This window comes from Mytilus trossulus, chromosome 5 (assembly GCF_036588685.1).
Source record: "Mytilus trossulus isolate FHL-02 chromosome 5, PNRI_Mtr1.1.1.hap1, whole genome shotgun sequence".
In the NCBI taxonomy this organism is placed as follows: domain Eukaryota; kingdom Metazoa; phylum Mollusca; class Bivalvia; order Mytilida; family Mytilidae; genus Mytilus; species Mytilus trossulus.
Genome location: NC_086377.1, coordinates 42,812,128 through 42,830,899, shown reverse-complemented (window position 1 = coordinate 42,830,899; position 18,772 = coordinate 42,812,128). Strand labels below are relative to the sequence as shown.

The window sequence follows — 18,772 nt, the reverse complement described above, 5'->3', positions numbered from 1 at the left end:
ATTGTAATAATAACATTAACGGTACCAATTTTCCTGCACCAGATGAGCATTTTGACAATACATGTCTCTTCAGTGATGTTCGTGGCAATATATTTGAAATTCAAAGCTAATACAAAAGATGGAGAGCTATAATTCAAAGAGCTGTAAGATAATGTTATGGGGTTCTACATTCATTATTTTCATTTGAATACATATCATGTGTTATTTCCTCCTGCTAAGTAAGCAGCTGACTGAAACTGAAGTTTTATAATAAACGACGTTGATTACGAACATTATTGCCCGTCGGTGCAAGGTGAACAATAGACAGTAAATTTATATTTATTAGCGGGTACATGTTATGAAAATTAAAACTCAAAAGAAATATTCCATTTTTTTATTTTTGTGAGTTTTAAAAATTATTTCCCTATCTAAAGATATTTTGTAAAATTCAATTGAATATCTAGAATGAATTTTTACATACAGTAGATTAGCTTATTGAAGTTATTTTAAAGTATCAGTGATGTATTGCTATCGGACTTTTGTTGATTTGTTTTTTGGACACGTGGTGTTCTTATTGATGTGTTTTAATCAAAACATGCATAACATATGCTATGACTTTTAATTGCTTTTGTTAAAACTTAGATGAATCATTAGCTCATTGGCAATCGTAAATAATATTGTTCAGAGCTCATAATCAGGACGGCATCGCCCGCGAGACGATGAAAACCCCGTCTCTGCGAACAATATTTTTTCAGTTATTTGTATTTATTCTGATATTTCCACAAATTTCGTTAGGATACACAAAACGTATTTTGAAGAATGAATCTGTGAGGGGAAGACGAAACCTGATTATCGATGAATCAATTGATTGTGAGTACTACATGCATATTCTTTAAAAATCATGTAAGTCTTTCCATTTAATTTATCAATTACTGAACGAATCCTTAATATTTTATACCATTTTAATTTTTTATTAGTCATTTTGTGCCATATGGAAGATACTAATTTATGTCATTCCGCATCATATTTAGGAATACACCTATTCGTACCATTTTAGAGATTATAATGTCTACTATTTCGTACCATATGGAAGATTTATTATTGACCATTTTGTATCATTGTATGCTATTTTTGTATGCGCTTATAATTCAGTCCTGATGGTTAATAGTGAAATCATAAAAAAATAACTGGTCTCCATTGATAGCTTAAGACGGAAGTCCCTAATAAAAAAGGAATAATGATAAAACTAAGTTCCATCAAATGATTGAATAACAACTGTCCTGATTTAGTTCAGACATTTTCTTATATATATAATGGTGAACTCAACCTGGTTTATAGCTAGCTAAACCCCCTTAATTTTATGAATGTTGCATAAAATTCCATTATATTGATAACTATGTGTGAATAAAACAAACAGACAAAGTAAAAACACAAAATTCTTAACTCCGAGGAAAATTCAAAAAGAAAAATCAAAAATCAAAAGTCCAAACACATCAAACGAATGGATAACAACTGTCATATTCCTGACTTGGCACAGGCATTCTCCAATGTAGAAAATGGTGGATTGAACCTGGTTTTATAGCTAGCTAAACCTCTCACTTTTATGACAGTCGCAAAAGGTAATAATGTCCAAAATAGTGGTACATCAGTCACTATATATTGTGTACATTTTATAATGTTCAATTCCCTACCGTTTAATAGAATAAGTGCACATGAAACTTCTTGATTGGAGATGACAAAAGAACATGTTTTGAGTTCATAAAGTATGATGAATGTGATTCCAAACTTACATTCCCTTCAAAACTAAATATTTGTCATGTATCTAGTATGATATGGTAATGTTCAATTTTCATACGGTACGAAATGATTCAACATTTGTTACATATGATACGAAACAGTTAAGCTTTTTTAGACATATGATACGAAATAGTCGAGCGGGTTTTGTCAATATTATGCGAACTCGTTCATCTTTTTTCCATATGGTACGAAATCGTTAATGTTTTATCCATATGGTACGAAATGATTTCTAATTGAACGTAATGGTTTTTGTTTGTGTTACAAAAAAGCTAATCCATGGTACCAAATGGTTATATATAGGGAACAAAACGGCAATGGTACAGTTCACATACAGCTATGCATGAGAAAAAGGTATAAGTACTTTTTTTCAGTTTAGAGTTCCGATTTTCACCGCTAGTAAAGGCATTTTAGTCTATAACGGTTGTCTGTTATAATAAGTCTGAACAGTTCTAAATTCAAATATGTGAAAAATTTACTGAGAGACTGAAGCAGCCTAAATACTCTATTACGCTTTTCTAATCGACTACTACATTGTAAGTACTATACCAAGAGTGCCAAATGTCGAAGAAGAAATTATCCTTGGGTTAGTTGGAGAGACGTCGTCACGAGTTAGTTGACCATGATAGAACATCCATTTCCAAGAGGATAGTGGATATGTTCCGAACTATAGTCCCGTGTCCTTTTCACGAATGTGACTTACCGAATTAAACATGTTACCGAACTAATACTTACACGAGCATAACGACAGGTGCCACATGTAGAGCAGGATCTGCTTACCCTTCCGATTAATCTGAGATCACTCCTTTTTTTTTGTTGGATTTATTGATGCTTAGTTTTTAGTGTTTCTTTGTTGTGTTTTGTCTACTAATGTTAGTCTGGCTCTTTTAGCCATGGCGTTGTCAGTTTATTTTCGATTAATGCGTTCGGTGGTCCCTCTGGTATCTTTCGCCTCCTTTTTTGTTATGACATTGCGTATCTATTTTCAACCTTTTCGTTTTGAATGTTATCTTGGTATTCTCTTTCTGATTTGTAATACAAAGTTCATACAACAACACCTTCATAACAGATAATGCATGTTACGATAATAGAACCATGACTTCTAAACGGAAACTGAAATCGGTAATAAAAACTGCGTGGGAAATTAGGTATGTTTCAAAACGTACTTTTTGTACCAAGTCAGGAATATGGTAGTTATCAAATAGTTCGCTTCTATGTGTGTTGGTATTTGTTTTTTGTTTGCACTTCTGTGTTCCTGTTGTTCCTGTATTAACATGTTATAGTTGATATGTTTTCCTCAGTTTAAGTTTTTAAACGGATTTGTTTTCAGTTTTAGACTTTTGAACACCGGTTTACTATAATTATTCCCTTTGTTTACCTAGGTTTTAAATAAATAGCCCGTGATTTTTATCTAATAGATCCTCCTTTTTAACATTTCGTTGATTGTCAACACTGTTCAATCACATTTCATATAAAGTATACGTTATACTACCAAAAAATATTCATTGTAGTGGCCCAATGTGACGACATAGCCATAATCGGTGCCGGAATAGCCGGTACGTACGCTGCATGGCGTCTGAGACATCAAAATAAAAGAATATCTGTATACGAGTACTCAGATCGAGTTGGAGGAAGGATGTTCACAGTTAAATTCCCAGATATTCCGGATATAAATGTAGAGTTGGGTGGAATGAGATACTACCGTGCAGGTAAGTTTAAAACTATTGATTTGTAAAGAAATAAGTATTTGTTTGAGAAAAAATTTGTTTTATAGTGATTCAGATTATAACACAATGTTGAAAGCTGTACTCCTGTTTTTGACATTTTTACTTAGTAAATTCGAATTGTATGTGACTGTCATACATGTGAGAGGTTTGGGTAGCTATAAATCCATGTAAAATTCACCATTTTCTAGGTAAGAAAAGCGTATATCAAGTCAATAATATGACAGTTGTTATCCATTCGTTTGATGTGTTTCAACTTTTGATTTACACATTTAAGTACGGACGTTTTTATATTTTGTACTTTGTTAGGAGTTCGATATATTTTTCGTTTCACCTCGTTTTCAATGAAATCAAAAATCGCACTGTCACGTGTTTATGTCATTAAACATGGCAGTAAACATGTAAAAGATGAACTAAGGTGAAATTTAATAAAAAAATCTAGAACATAAAATTGTTTTTATTAGTCAGAAGAGCATAAGTAAAATGGCGGTGAAAGACCTTCATGGACTTGACCTTATACTTGCATAGATATGTTTTGGGTCTCAAGTCGAAATGACATTAATCTATAGTCTGCTTCAATTGTAAATAACCTTTTATGAGCTAAAAAGTCTTATGTGAAAAGTAAAATAGGTGTAAGAGCTATACCTCTGCTAGTATTGTTTGTGTGTTTTGTTTTATTAAGATTTTGTATTTACATGTTTCTCATTTGGTTTGGCCTCTTTTCCTCTGAACTTGTTACATTATTATCTTGGGGTCAGCTGCAGCTCCTCCCAAAAGCTGGATTTCTCGCTGCGATGGAGATGAATTAGAGGAGTTGAGCTGTTTTGGTTTGATGAATGTCTCTTTGAGACATTACTCTTTGCCGTCATTAATTCTACATATTCGTATTATTTTGACAATGCAACAGGCTATTCAGTTTTTATAATAATCTGATTTAAAGCTTTATGATTTTATTTTTCCTAATCTTTTAATTTATACTTTTAGAACATGCATTACTACATGACACCATACAACAGTTAGGGCTTCCGATCATAAGATTCGAGTTAGGTTCCGGACCATCACCTGACACCACTGTCTATGTACGAGGAGTCCACATGCGTTATGACGAATTGGGTGGTTATAAAACACCCTACAGACTTCAACCTAACGAAAGAAAACCGACTAATCAACTAACATGGTATATTTGATTTTGGATTTTCCTTTTTGAATTTTCCTCGGAGTTCAGTATTTTTGTTTTTTTTACTTTTTATATATATATATTAAACAAATAGGTATAAAGGTAATGATTGGGATAACATAAAGGCACACATTTCACGAGCATCACTGAAGAGACATGTATTGTCGAAATGCGCATCTGGTGCAAGAAAATTAATTTTATTACAGGTTTCGAAGAGATGAAATTCTATAAAATCTTATTATTAGTTGTAGAAGAAAGGGCAACCCTATTTGGGTTGATAAAATTATATAATATTTGCCATGCTACAATGTAAACCAATTTATACCCTTAAGGTGGTACCCAACACTTTCACTAAAATTAATTTGGCTCGTTTAATTTTCATAAAATTTTGACAAATTATTTATATCTGATCCTTAAACAAAAATATAAAAATTTCAAAAATTTGGAACCAACCATTTTATCAGAAAAGCTACACTGGTTATATAGCAGTTTGACAAACACCAATGTTGATCACTAAGAAGCTTAATATTACATGTACAACACAACGTAATTAAAACTTTTAACTGACTTTACAGAGTTATCTCACAGTAGTGTTAGGTACCACATTAAACGCGATTGTCACACTTAGAACGGTGGATTCATTAGTTTATTATATACTTCTTTCCCATAAAATCATAAGCTTGAAAAAAAACAAACAATATACTTATTTTGCCGATAAACCAGACAGGTATGAATTGGTTAACAGTGTACCATGGATAAAGGTGATAGTATCATAGATTGAAGTTTGAAAAAAAGGAATATTGATCACTTGACAGAATGTGTAAAGTGCGGATTCAAAAATATCATTTTCACTGTATATGCCATTAATTTCTGATGTGGAATGATAAATAAACAGACGAGTTTTTGTTTATTTATGAAGGAAATGTCGAAAATTAGTTAAAAGGTATATGTTGAGAAATTTATAATACTAGTAAGACAATGTAAGAAATGCACATGGGGATTTGTCGCGCCTAAAGCCATCCAGCTGTTAAATATATACCGAAATAGGTGAATATTTAGGACTAGCAGGTATGATGTTATTGCAGAAAAATACCCATTTCAACACAATTATTAAAGTTGTATGACGTAGAATAGGTTTTGTCGTTCAATTCTTAATATTAAACTAAATTCCACTATGATGCTTTCTTTATGCGAGTCATGTTTACTGTCGAATAATGATACTATACTTTCGTCTTCACTGTAGAGTGATTCATTAGTATTGTATATGAGGTGCATTTTCACTAACTATATGATTTATTTTTTTTATCAATTAAAGCCTTAATTTAGCCGACTTTCTCAAGCAATAGATAAAGTAAGAGAAGGATTTGATAAAGGTTAACTTGCAAAGGAAAGTTTGATTTAACACTCTAATAAATTCAATAGAAATAGCATTTATTTCAAATGTATTCCATTTAATTTTTTATAGCTTGTAGGGTTCTTTATCCTTAGTTTTATTTGTCCATTTCCATGACTCTTCATCACTAATTACGTACATCTTGATATAGATTACACCGTTGGTATTTTCCCGTTTGAAAGGTTTTACACTGGGGCCCTTTATAATTTGCCGTTCGGTGTGAGCCAAGACTCCATGTTGAAGACCGTATTTTGACCTATAATGGTTCTACTTTTATGAATTGTGACTCGGATGGAGAATTGTCTTATTGTCACATATGACATCTTCTTATATCTCAGTAGTAATGGCTCAAACCGAAACGGAACGGGGAAAAACACACTACTGTTCAAATATATTTATAATGGGCTTTATCTGAGTATTGTCAAATCGTACTGGTTACTCAGGAATTCGTTCGACCGATTAACCGGTTAACCGGTAGTTTTAGTTCATGTTTGAGAGCCTTACCTATAGTACACTACGAATGTACGTTTTCATAATACGATGAATTTACAAAATATATAGAATGAAAATGGGAAATATGTCAGAGAGACAACAACCCAACTAAAGAGCAGATAACAGCCAGCATGAGTCTACAATGACGTTTGTCCTTTGCACATTACGTACATGTTATTGGGATTGTCTGTGAGGAATACTGGCGAAGTTTGACTTTTAATAATCCAATACTACCGTATATGCTATGGCGTTTATAATATCTTCATATTGAAAAAACAAAATAAACTTCATAATCTCGTCGAATTAAAATGATTATTTCTCTTTCTCCTGATGTCTCAGAAAATAATCTGGGGTGTTTTAATTTGAAATAATTAAGCCAGTTGCATCAAGTGTACATTAATTACAATCACCTTGATTTTTGTACAATTTTTTTAGTTGACATTTCGTTTAGAGTATGACGAAATGACAAAGCCTTGCACTTTGAGATGTAGGTCTACGCAATATTAGATCAAAAATAAAACAATGAAGTCCATACTAAAAAAAAAGGTGCACTTAAACTCCGCCATATCAATCTTTTACTGAATAGAGGTCTTTTATATTTTTGTTAAAATCAAGGAAAAACGTAATTTTAAGATTACAATATGACATTGTGCGAAGCGTTTTTGTTACAAATTTGAAAAGCTATATATTTGACGAAGAATGAATGAGGAGTTTGTATTTTAATTTGAAATTATCATAAATACCCAAGTCGTCAACTAAGTTTTTTCATTTGTTGTAAGTCCATATAACACATAAATCTACAATAAAAATTCCTCACATCTTCGAAAATTCTACATCAGACATGATTGCACTAATAGTGATAATTCATCGCATCGATAGTTAAAATGGATCGCTTTCAATAATCGATATGCTATATTACGTTGCCTTTATTACGCTTATTTGAACTTTAATGCTATGTTTGTACATTAAAAAGACATATCACATTGAAGATATGTTGAAACTTAATTTCAAATCAATTATTTTGGTATTTTTGAAACATAAATAAATACAGTTTACCCATGATCCTTTATTCTGCAATAGACATACTCGCATATGATAGTGAAAAAGAACTAGCTGGATTCGCATATTATATACACTGACTAGATATAAAAACAAAAAGGGAAATCTAAGGTAAAACAGATATTAAGATATAGGGAAAATCCAAGTTGAAAATGTAGGAGTATTTGGGTACGATCTGAATGAAAGGTTTATCTATGCCACAATGTAGATCACATCATACCTGTCTGGATTATCGGCAAAATAAGTATATCTTTTTGTTTTATTCAAGCTTATGATTTTATGGGAAAGAAGTTAATGTTCTTATATTTTATCGTTCAAATAAGGGAGGTGTTTAGAAATTACACCGATGTGCTTACGACCAATGTTCCAGAAGCTGATAAAAAGTATTTCGTCAGAGACAGAAGTGGAGTACTCATGTATAAACAAAGGTATGTGTTTATAATGAAATTGGATGACGTTGATAAGAATCTCTTTTTTAAAAATGAAAGCAATTAATGATAACATTTATTGACCGATTTCGAAACATTATATGTTTGACATGAGTTCTGTTAACCGAATGATAGAATTTTGCAAAATTAGGAAGGCATTGTAGAATGCCATGCAAACAGTATTTATTTCATGACAAGAGTGATGAATATTTGAGACACAGGCTTTTATCGTAAATTGCTGTTCAAATTATTCCACATTATTGATATTCATGAGTTCTTGTCAAAAATAATTCTAATAATCGGAATAATACACTACGGAAAAAAGGAAGACTACGACTGAAAATTCCAAACAGAAAGTCCCTTATCATGAAATAAGATTTTTCATAATTTACTAAGTTCTTAATGTTTATTTTAGTGTCGAGTCTTTGTATCATAAATATTTGAGCCCCGAGGCACAAAAGTACATTAGAGAAACTAGTGCCTTTACTACATTTTTAACGGACGATAGTGCCTCACTTGCAGTTCAAACTGAACCACCATCTTCAGAAAGTGAGGACGTTTTAACTGTGGCAACAGGATTTTCCTCCATACCTAATGAATTACTTCGACGATTTTTACTTGATGGTCAAAGGTGAGTTCTGTGTGTATTATTTAGATTCTACAAGTGTTCCCTAATATGGAGTTGGTAATGTTTTCTTTGATTTTAATGGGTGGCCTGTTGGTTTATAAATGATTTAAAACAATTCTAAGTTTATTCGTTTGAACACAGTTTTCTAAAAAAAGAACGTATGTGTTAGCAAAATTATGACCAACTAATTTCATAAAAAAATATTCGTTTCTATTAGAGGTGGTACCTAACACTTTAACTAAAATTAATTTGGCTCGTTTGATTTTCTTAAAATTTTGACATAGTATGTACTTTGACCCTTTGACTAAAAGATAAAAATTTCAAAAAATTTGAACCAACCGTTTAATCAGAAAAAAATACACTGGTTATGTTTGACACACACTTATTTTGATCATTGAGAAGCTGAATATTCCCTTACGAACACAAGGTCATTAAAACGTTCTGCTGATTTTACAGAGTTATCTCCCTGTAGTGTTAGGTACCACCTTAAACATGCTATCAAAGACAAATTACATCGTTCTGTTTTAATTGATATTGACGATTCATAATCTTCTTAAGCAGTGGCGATGTAAGTATACACTTTTTGACACATTGTTAATAGTTTTTACTTAGTATATACATCAAGAACAGATTATATGAGAATTGACAAACAGATAAAAATTTAAAGATCGTATTTATATGGTGGACGGTTCAAAATCATCCTTATCAATGGTCAAGTTGAAATGATCCCTTTGTTATTTTACGGGTTGGTTGACCGTTCTAGAAAAACCGTCTCACAAATGATATCGGATATGTTCCTTATTACTTAACTACAACCAACTTCCCTTTCACCACACTGTGACATGGCGTTGTCAGTTTATAATCAATCTATGCGTTTGATTGTTCCTCCGATATGTTTTGTCCCTCTTTTATCAAATCAGGTGTCGAATAGATAAGTACATTCTTATCTGAATTATTATCTTGAACATTCAATTAAACTTTCTGACAAAGCCGTATGTTTTTGGACAAATTCATAGATACTGTTATAATTATTTAGAATAAGACTATATTAAATAGGCTTATTTTATCTGCAATATGTCGTATATAATTTCATATTTGCATAATATTTAAACATATAGCATTCAAATAGTGTAGTTCATTGCAGGCATTCTATCAAGTATGATCATGACCTCAAAGCCATCAGGAAAAGACAAGACGGATATTACAACTTATTTTTTGAACCTACGTTCTCCAATAGCAGGAATACAAGGGTAATTTGTTCTGTTGATTGATAGCGTTCGTTTTTTTTCCCTTTTTTATGGACTTCGGTATTCTTGTTTTAGACAGATTTACATATGAACATTTATCAAATTATACGATTTTTTTCATTACCCTTTGGATATTAAATTATATAGATGAATAGTTGATAATTTCACCGACATGATAAATGAAAAAAAAAATCAAAAAACTGCCTACTTGATTAGAAAAACAAATTAAAGAGTCATTAACCAACGACTATCACTGAACTGTAGGTTTTGACTTAGACATAAAGGATGTCGGGGGGGGGGGCAAATAGTTTCACATCGGTTTATTGGTTTAAATATTCCCTTTTTATTTTTCACACCTCCCTTATGGTTGCTGTTGACCATTCAAAACATTTGAAGATCTGATGTTAAAATAAATCTGTTAATTCAACCAGGGAGTATGAAAAAGCCGAATATTATTTTTCTTTTGAAAAAATACATAAACTTAAAAAAAGATAAATTTAAAAAAAGGGACACCCGTACAATCTGACAAAGCTAAAAAATCACCTTTAACAAACGACTGTCTTGGAATAAATATTTTTCGACGTAACAGTTGGCTTGAAATCTGATTTTGGCGCTAGCTGAACATCACACTTGTATTGAAATTGTTTTAAAGTTTTAAAGTTTTCTTTACCTCAGCACGAATCTCTTTATCGTTCGTGTATAGTGCGTTCTTTAAAATCTACAACATATTGTTATGCACATGCTTCATGCAAACAAAGCCCTGACTTATGACCTCTCAATATCTATTATTAAATTATTAATTCTATTATTTACTTGTTACTGGGAACTGCGAAAATGATTCATCGCAATGTATATGCATCTGAATAAGATTACCGACAATGTTATATAAAGTTTAGGATGACAAAAATAATTTTTAAAGTAAATAACTTTCAGTTTACTTTCAGATACTGCACGCATTTTTTAAACGTCAGAGTTTGTGTTTGTTTCTTAATATACCTTTATTTATAAAATGTTTTTCTTAACTGGTTTTTATTTGATGAACGGTTTGTAAACCTTCTGCATTGAGGTCAGTTTCATTGTGAGCTCGCTATTTTTCATAATTTCATTTTTAAAACTTTTGATATGATTTCCATGTATATACATTTGACTGCCACAATCCTTACAGAACAGCCATATCATACCAATATCGCCTACATTTAATTATACATCATACACGTTTGAAACGTCTTTTTGTACTATCAATTTTTCTTTTCAGTCTAAATCCATAATTAAAAAGTGTGCAAAGAAAGTCATCCTAGCAACCAATCGATTGTCACTCGAACAACTTGACTGGCAGGGTCTTTACCAACCTCACATTAGAGAATATATAACCAAAGCAGTAAAAGATATGCCCGCATTAAAGCTTTATTACAGTTATGAATCTCCTTGGTGGAGGAATTCTCCTGTTTATTCTGACTATATAATTTCAGACACTCCATTTAGACAAATCTACGATTTTGGAACGTCAACTCTTAATCCTCCTAAGTCTGTCCTTCAGGCAACGTACACAGATACAGATATATCTTACTGGGAGGAATTATTCAACAGAGCGAATGGAAACGAAACTACTGGCGACGTAAGAAATGAAATAGAACTAGATCAAGTAACAAGGAAGTATTTGTCCGAGATATATCAAATTCCGATCAACACTATACCACGACCAACAAATGCTGCTTGGATAGTTTGGAAGAATTATCCATACGGTGGTGCATGGCAGACATGGAGACCGGGATATATATTACCGATAGTAGAAAGGGCAATGACAAAACCATCAGTCAGTGATGATGTCTTTGTGGTTTCAAATGCTTTTAATGTTCGATCTTTATCGATTTGGAGTAATGGAGCTTTAGAGTCTGTTGAACTTGCTATGCCATATTTTGGTTTGAGACGTATCGAAAAATAAATCTTAGACACTAACTTCTATTACATTTGATTTCTTTTATTTATTTTTTCATTGCGTTTATATTGATACAAATGTCAGCCAAACAATCGGTTAACAACAATGCCAAGTAAACAATACATCGCCAAAGTCATATAAAATATCAAACTACATATTATCTAAATTAATATAATTTGCCTCAAGTGACTGCCTGTGAAAGATTTAACAACAAAAGAAAAAGAAACCATCAAATCGGTATTAAAATTACGACCTACACATGCTGATTGTATGGCAGAAATTCTCCCTATGGTGGTGTATGGCAGACATGGAAGCCACAATATAAATTGCCGATGGTTGATGTCAAATGACTAAACCATCGGTCAGTGTCTTTGCTGTTTCAAATGCTTTAAATGTTCATTCTTTTTCGTATTGGTCTAACGCAGCGCTACCAGCAGTTGAACTTGCTTTGTCATATTTTGGATTGAAACCAAAATGTAAAAATTTAATTAAAAAACACTTTTACTGTCTTTTTTCATTTTTTCTTCCCTAGATCAACTTGATATGTATCAAACTCTATAACTTGATTATTGTACTCAACTGTAAAACTTAATATACAAGTATATGTGATATTGAATGTATTGTAACACAGGTTGATAATTTAATAACAAATATGGCAGTTTATACCTAAATGACAGCTAAAAACCATAAGTCGTTCAAAATGAAGACGCAATAGCTTACAATAGTCTAGGAGCCACTACTCAGAAAACTTAATACAAAACATTATGAACCTATTAACAAAAGGGGATGATCACATGCGCTCCAGAGGGTAACCATGTTGTGGTCTGTGTATGCACCCATTGTGTTGGTAAAGGAAAGAAAAATAGATAGTTATAATATAAAAATGGTCCTCTGTGACACAGTATATCCATAGGTCGTTTGGACACAAAACTAGTGAACTCCTTAAAGTCAGACTCTGTTCTCGCAATCATCCGATAATTTATTCAGTACAATTAAAATTAAAGTTAAAATTAAAATTGACAGATGGTTGATCCAAACAAAAATAATAATTCTTAATCATATTTTATCATGTTTGGGATACAAATAAATGCGTTTGTATTTATTGTCAAAACCTTTTTATAGCAATTTTACCTGACCATATCGGGAAATAGGTATTTAGTCGGATCTTAACACGTACTTGTGATTTGTTTAACCGGTTTTCGATAAAAAAAAAAAATATACGAAGAAATGTCAAAATGTTTAGGACTTAATTAAATCCGTACTTCGGTAAGATTGTGCAAGCATACGATTTTTATTGCGTCTTACACTTTGAGAAGCGAATAATCTGTAACTACTTTATTCAAATATTCTGTAAAAACGTTAATTTTGAGCTATGAAAGTCAAGTGGCTCGAGAATTTTTCTGAGGAAGTTTTAAAAAAGTGCAAAAAATATTTTTACATTGAGTTAGCTTTCATTAGTCTTCACTATCTCTAGATTAACAACTTTTGGTTATATTTATAATTCAGAATCATCATTGAAGGTGGAGTACGATTGCGCAGTTAATTAATTATATGGATGTGTCATTTGTATGATGAGTGACATTCCGTGGTATTATGTGCCAATTCGAAAAAGTTATACGAGAATTGTCTCCCCTTAACAGGTTCATTGTTTTATAATTATGTTAAGGTTTCTGATATAATTTTGAATAATTACTTAATGAATGAATGCAATATATTTCAGTTTTTGTTATTGATGTATCAAAACAATTGATGTACGAATATAATTTCATAAATTTGAAACGTTTAAATTTTTTACATACCAATATAAAGAACTTTTTATCATTATTGAAAAAGACTATGAATCAAAATTGCATGAATTGACTTCCCTTCATGATATATTGATTGGGAAATGAGCCAAAAAAAAAAAAAAAGATTGGGAAATGAGCCAGAGTTATCTATTTGTGATCACAGAGAGGGACTAGCAAGCAAATTTTAATTGTAGCTAATTCATCGTTAAAACAATGTTCCACTATAAACGAATGTTATTTTATACAAATATAAGGACTTAGTTAGCTAAATCTACAAATTTTATTTGAAATTATGAATTTTTATTGCAAAATATTAATATGCTACTTTTTACCTCGTAATCGTTTATGTCAGGTGTTTTGTTTATTTACAAACAAGGCTTGTTTTAAATAAATCGTTTCTATTATCAACTACATTCACAATTGTATAATAAGTTGTACTTTTTGTATTTATAAATTTGTATCGAAAATTAGTAGAGTAAGAGGGTCTGAAATCATAATAGACAACAAAAGAAAGATTAAAGGCCCAAACAAGAGGTCGAGAGGTGAAAGAAATAGAACACTTTGCTGATGTTATATAAAGTATAGAGCATAGGGCAGGTAAATTAAAGATTAGTTTGAATGGAATAAAAAATCAAATTACAGAAACTAAAGACCTCTGATTTTACTTTTTCCCATCTTTGATATAATTGTTAATTGAAAAAGAAAAATTCCCTATTATTTTATAAGAAATGGACAGGAAAAGTGGGGGATTAGTAATGTATCGTTAAAGCATTTAAATTTTATTCGTGGTTTCAGAATCTACTGAATGCTAGGTAATATATTTTACAAGCTTTTACAATACGTTGGGATTTGCTTTAAACGTCATAAACGATGAAAATTCAATCAATGACGTCAGGGTGTTTTAATTTTTTAGTGTTAATAAAATTCTAATAGTATTTGAAAATAGTTATTGTAGAAATATTGAGAACAACTTAACAGATACATTACAAACGTTCAGAATTAAACATTTTATAATGTGTTTTTTTTTGTTCTAAAAACAATGCTAGTAAAAAAGAAATCTAAATCGCCTTTAACTGAAGATAGGATATATTAATGCACGGGAGGAGTGATGCATTACAACTGTAGTCATCTTGGTTAAGATAGCTATCAATAACGTTCTTGTTATTATTTAACCTACATGTACGTACAATGTATATCAATCAATTAAATAACACAATAAAATATTAAAGTATGTATGAGGCTCACAGAATAAAAATCAATGGAGAACATCTACAGTAAAATTGACAAAGTATAAGAAAAGACAAAAACGTTCACCATCTTGATAAAAAGATTAATAATGGGGTATAAAAACACATTATCGCTATTTTGTGCATTTTTCCTTTGATCTTTTTTCGTGATAATTTTTCATATCATGATACTCGCTTGAGATGGCGAATTATCGCAAGAAACTAAGGATTCACTTGGCGTTGCTATTGTAATTGACATGAAATTGATAACGTCGTCATATGTAAAATAGCGATTAACAAAATATCATTGGTCATCTCTACGATAACCTATAAAGATATATAGAATTTTTGGTAAACCATATAAAGAATAAAGAAATATAATCCATAACATTAGAGAACCCTCACACTTGTATTGTATGTCGTTTAAAGCTGCATGTTCTGTAAAATGGCTTTTCTTATTGGATACAATTGCTTATATTATTTTACAGTTTTCATCAAAACCATTGTTCATGACGAATTTAACTATTCACAAGCATTGCAGGACCTTGATCATGAAGATACATTAGAAAACACTCTACCATGTGACTGTTTTTCTTCTCTTATATATACAGCCCCTCTAGTCATGCTATTGTCGGGTATCTAAACATTTTTCGTTAAGAACATCTCCGGATGTGAATATCTAAATGTTTCTTATTTCAAAGAATCATAAGATACCAAGCGGAACCATACCTCTTAAAATAGTTATGAACTAAAGACTACCACAGACCATTGGCTAAACGATCAGAAATTGAACTCTTTTTTCAGAATGGGTAAAAGCAGTCAGGTTTTTGATAAAACGTCGAATTAAAAAAAAATGTGAATGAACGAATATATCCCGTATTGAGAGACATAGAAGCTGTGAAATGTCTATTAAATCATCATGATTAGGAATGTTGTTTTGCGGACAAAGCTTCAAACATTTTTGTTTGTTTATAAGCAAGAGTAGGTAGACATTAATCCAGCAGCTACAACACGTAACCATTACACAGATATTCGGAGTTCATCTAAACATACATCGCAACATACACTATTGTACATGAAAAATTCAATTTGTTCAAACTATCCTCTGTCAGTATATGAGGGGGGAGAACGACTTAAAAATTTTGATCACTTATGTCTTTAAAATCGATTTACAATACTGAAACATGAATAAACTTTTGACACTTTATAACAATATCAAATTAGACGGTTACAAGCTTTGCCCGAGGAAGGCACATCCCTTTCATAACAAGATAAAGCAATGAAATCATCTTTGTTCACAGAACACGTTTAAACTGCATATATGATAAAAACAAATGGAAATGAAATTGAGGAAGGAAATAGGATGCAGCTAACACACATTTAATAGTTTAGTGAAAATGGACGTCACACTGAACTCAAAAACATATAAATGACCATAGAGCACAACTGCTGCCTGCTCTATGGCCGGGTTGTTGTCGCTTTGACACATTCACCATTTCCTTTCTCAATTTTAGAATTTGTTTTCTTCAAATTCAAGACTAAAAACGCCAGGGGCTCTTTACTAAGGGCAAGCACAAAAATGCGGCGGCGTTAAAAATGTTGTCTGAAATCTCAACCCTTCCTCTTCATCTCTATAAAAAATATATCTAAATACAACCTAAAATGTCTTTACGAAATTATATAATCTAGGTTTACGAACAACTGCATCATTTAATGAACTAGGTATTAACAGATGAATAAAAAAAATTAGGTTGTTCCAGTTTTAACTTATTTTTTATGCTTTAGGTAAAACATGATGATAATTTATTTTTCTATTTGACAAAGTACAAAATTACAGTATACATAGGCGCATATTTTTTAGTGTTTAATTTACACTATGTTATACTTATTGAATACAAACCTTAAATAATCTATGTTTATGATATAAGTATCATGCTGATACTAATATGAAATTCCGTTCTCTTGAGTTAATATCATACAAATGTGTCATTGAAAATGGTTAAACAAAGTAAATTACCGAAATTACTTTACTTAGATTTATTTAATGAATATGATTTCATCAAAGTAGACATTATTACCATATTTTAAAAAATTGTACTGCAATTAAACCAAATTAATTTGAGGTGTAGAGCTCTCCTTTTGACCAAAAAAAATGCAGTCAGATATATTATTTTTTTTTATAAATACATTGTAACAATATTTTTTTCTTGAGGCAAACGCTTCATATTTATAGTCGTTGAGATGAAATAAAATTCAGGTTGAAGTCAATACGCAAGACGATACGTCACTCTACTTTTTTTTTAATAAATTATTGCCTTAGTTCAAGGCTACATGGAATCTGTACAGTTACATCACATTTTTTTAATGCTGTTACCAATTGATCATCTATGACTATAAAACTTTTTTGTGTTTTTCATATAAAATTAAAAAATTATTATAACCAGTTAAAAAAAAAAGATGTGGTATCATTGCCAATGAGACAACTCTCCACCAGAGAAAAAAACTGACACAAAAATTAACCTGTGTAGGTCACCATACGGCCTTCAACAAGAAGGAAATTCCATACCGCAAAGTCAGCTTTAAAATGGCACGAAATGACAATGTAAAACAATCCAAACCAGAAAACTAACGGCAAATTAAATGTACAAATAGTTAACGAAAAACAAATATGTAAAATATAAACACACGACAGCCACTTACGTAGAGGTTTTTGACTTGGGAAAGGCACATACATGTACATAGGGAATGTGGTGGCGTGAAACATGTTTCCGGGATACCCTGGGACAGTGGTGTAACAGTACAACATAAGAACGAACTATACAATTAGTTAAAAAAAAAGAGCTTAACTCATCACAAGGATAAAATACAAAAACAAGTGGACGTGGATGGGTACTTATACATCCAATACAGGCAACAGTAGTATAACGATATTCAAAACTCATAAATCGATAGAAAAAATACGGGTCACAAACCAAAACCAAGGGAAACGCATGAAAAACAAGAGGAGAATGACGATAAAACACCAAAACGCAACACACAGAGAAAGGAACAAAGCAAGACAAAACCCGATGACAATAATAAATATAACATCAAAATCAAATACATGAATTTGGAAGGGAAAAGCACCGTGACATGTCTTTAAGATATGTGAATTCACACTCATCTATAAGAGGAAACAAACGATAAACACAACGCCAAAATGCAACACACACAGAAACGAACTAAAATACAACGAAGACCATATTTCTGACTTGGCACAGGACATTCCTTAAAGAAAAACATGTGGGCGGAACCTGGCCCTGCGGCATTCCAAACTCCCCGCCCCATGTATATGTCAAATGTAACATCAAAACGACAACAAAACATAACATGATTACAATACAAATAAACAAGAGAACATATTTGACAAAGAAACACACGCATAATAGCCAACAATAGGCACCAGGTTAAAAATTTGAATTAAAATTTTGAATTAAAAATCTAATACGCCAGGAGTGCGTTTTGTCCACACAAGACTTAGTAGTGACGCCCAGATGCAACAGTTTAAAATCCAAAACAAGAACAAAGTTGAACAGCACCGAGGATCAAAAGTTCAAAAAAGAGTTGTGCCAAAAATGGCCAGGGTTTTCTGTTTGGGACCAGAACATCCCTATTATTTGAAATATTAACTGATTGCAGAAAACAAACGGGTACATAACATAAACCGACAAAATTCAACACAAAATATAAACACACCCGAAATTAGTCAAGGCCTCAATACAAAGTGACACAAACAATGACGTCACATATGAATGAATAAAACTATCTTTCAAAAATAAGATTGAAATTATGATTGATTTGAGACTATATTTGTACTGAATACTGATTTTACACATAATAACAATGAAAATTGCAATTATACC

At 31.5% G+C, this 18,772-nt stretch overlaps 1 protein-coding gene across 1 annotated transcript; it reads left to right on the top strand.

Annotated features, from left to right (window-relative positions):
* Positions 1-672: 672 nt before the first annotated feature.
* On the top strand, positions 673-11,877 carry LOC134719657 (aplysianin-A-like). The gene is made up of 7 exons (XM_063582632.1): positions 673-849; positions 3,285-3,482; positions 4,482-4,674; positions 7,942-8,046; positions 8,462-8,677; positions 9,819-9,924; positions 11,177-11,877. Exons 1-7 carry the CDS (start codon positions 699-701, stop codon positions 11,861-11,863), a joined length of 1,656 nt encoding a protein of 551 aa, XP_063438702.1. The 5' UTR covers positions 673-698; the 3' UTR covers positions 11,864-11,877.
* Positions 11,878-18,772: the final 6,895 nt, after the last annotated feature.

Coding starts and splice junctions, on each gene's coding strand:
- LOC134719657 (XM_063582632.1), top strand. CDS start 699: ATGAAAACCCCGTCTCTGCGAACAATATTTTTTCAGTTATTTGTATTT. Junction 8,047..8,461: donor GTACTCATGTATAAACAAAG/GTATGTGTTTAT, acceptor TGTTTATTTTAG/TGTCGAGTCTTTGTATCATA. Junction 8,678..9,818: donor TTTTTACTTGATGGTCAAAG/GTGAGTTCTGTG, acceptor AGTTCATTGCAG/GCATTCTATCAAGTATGATC.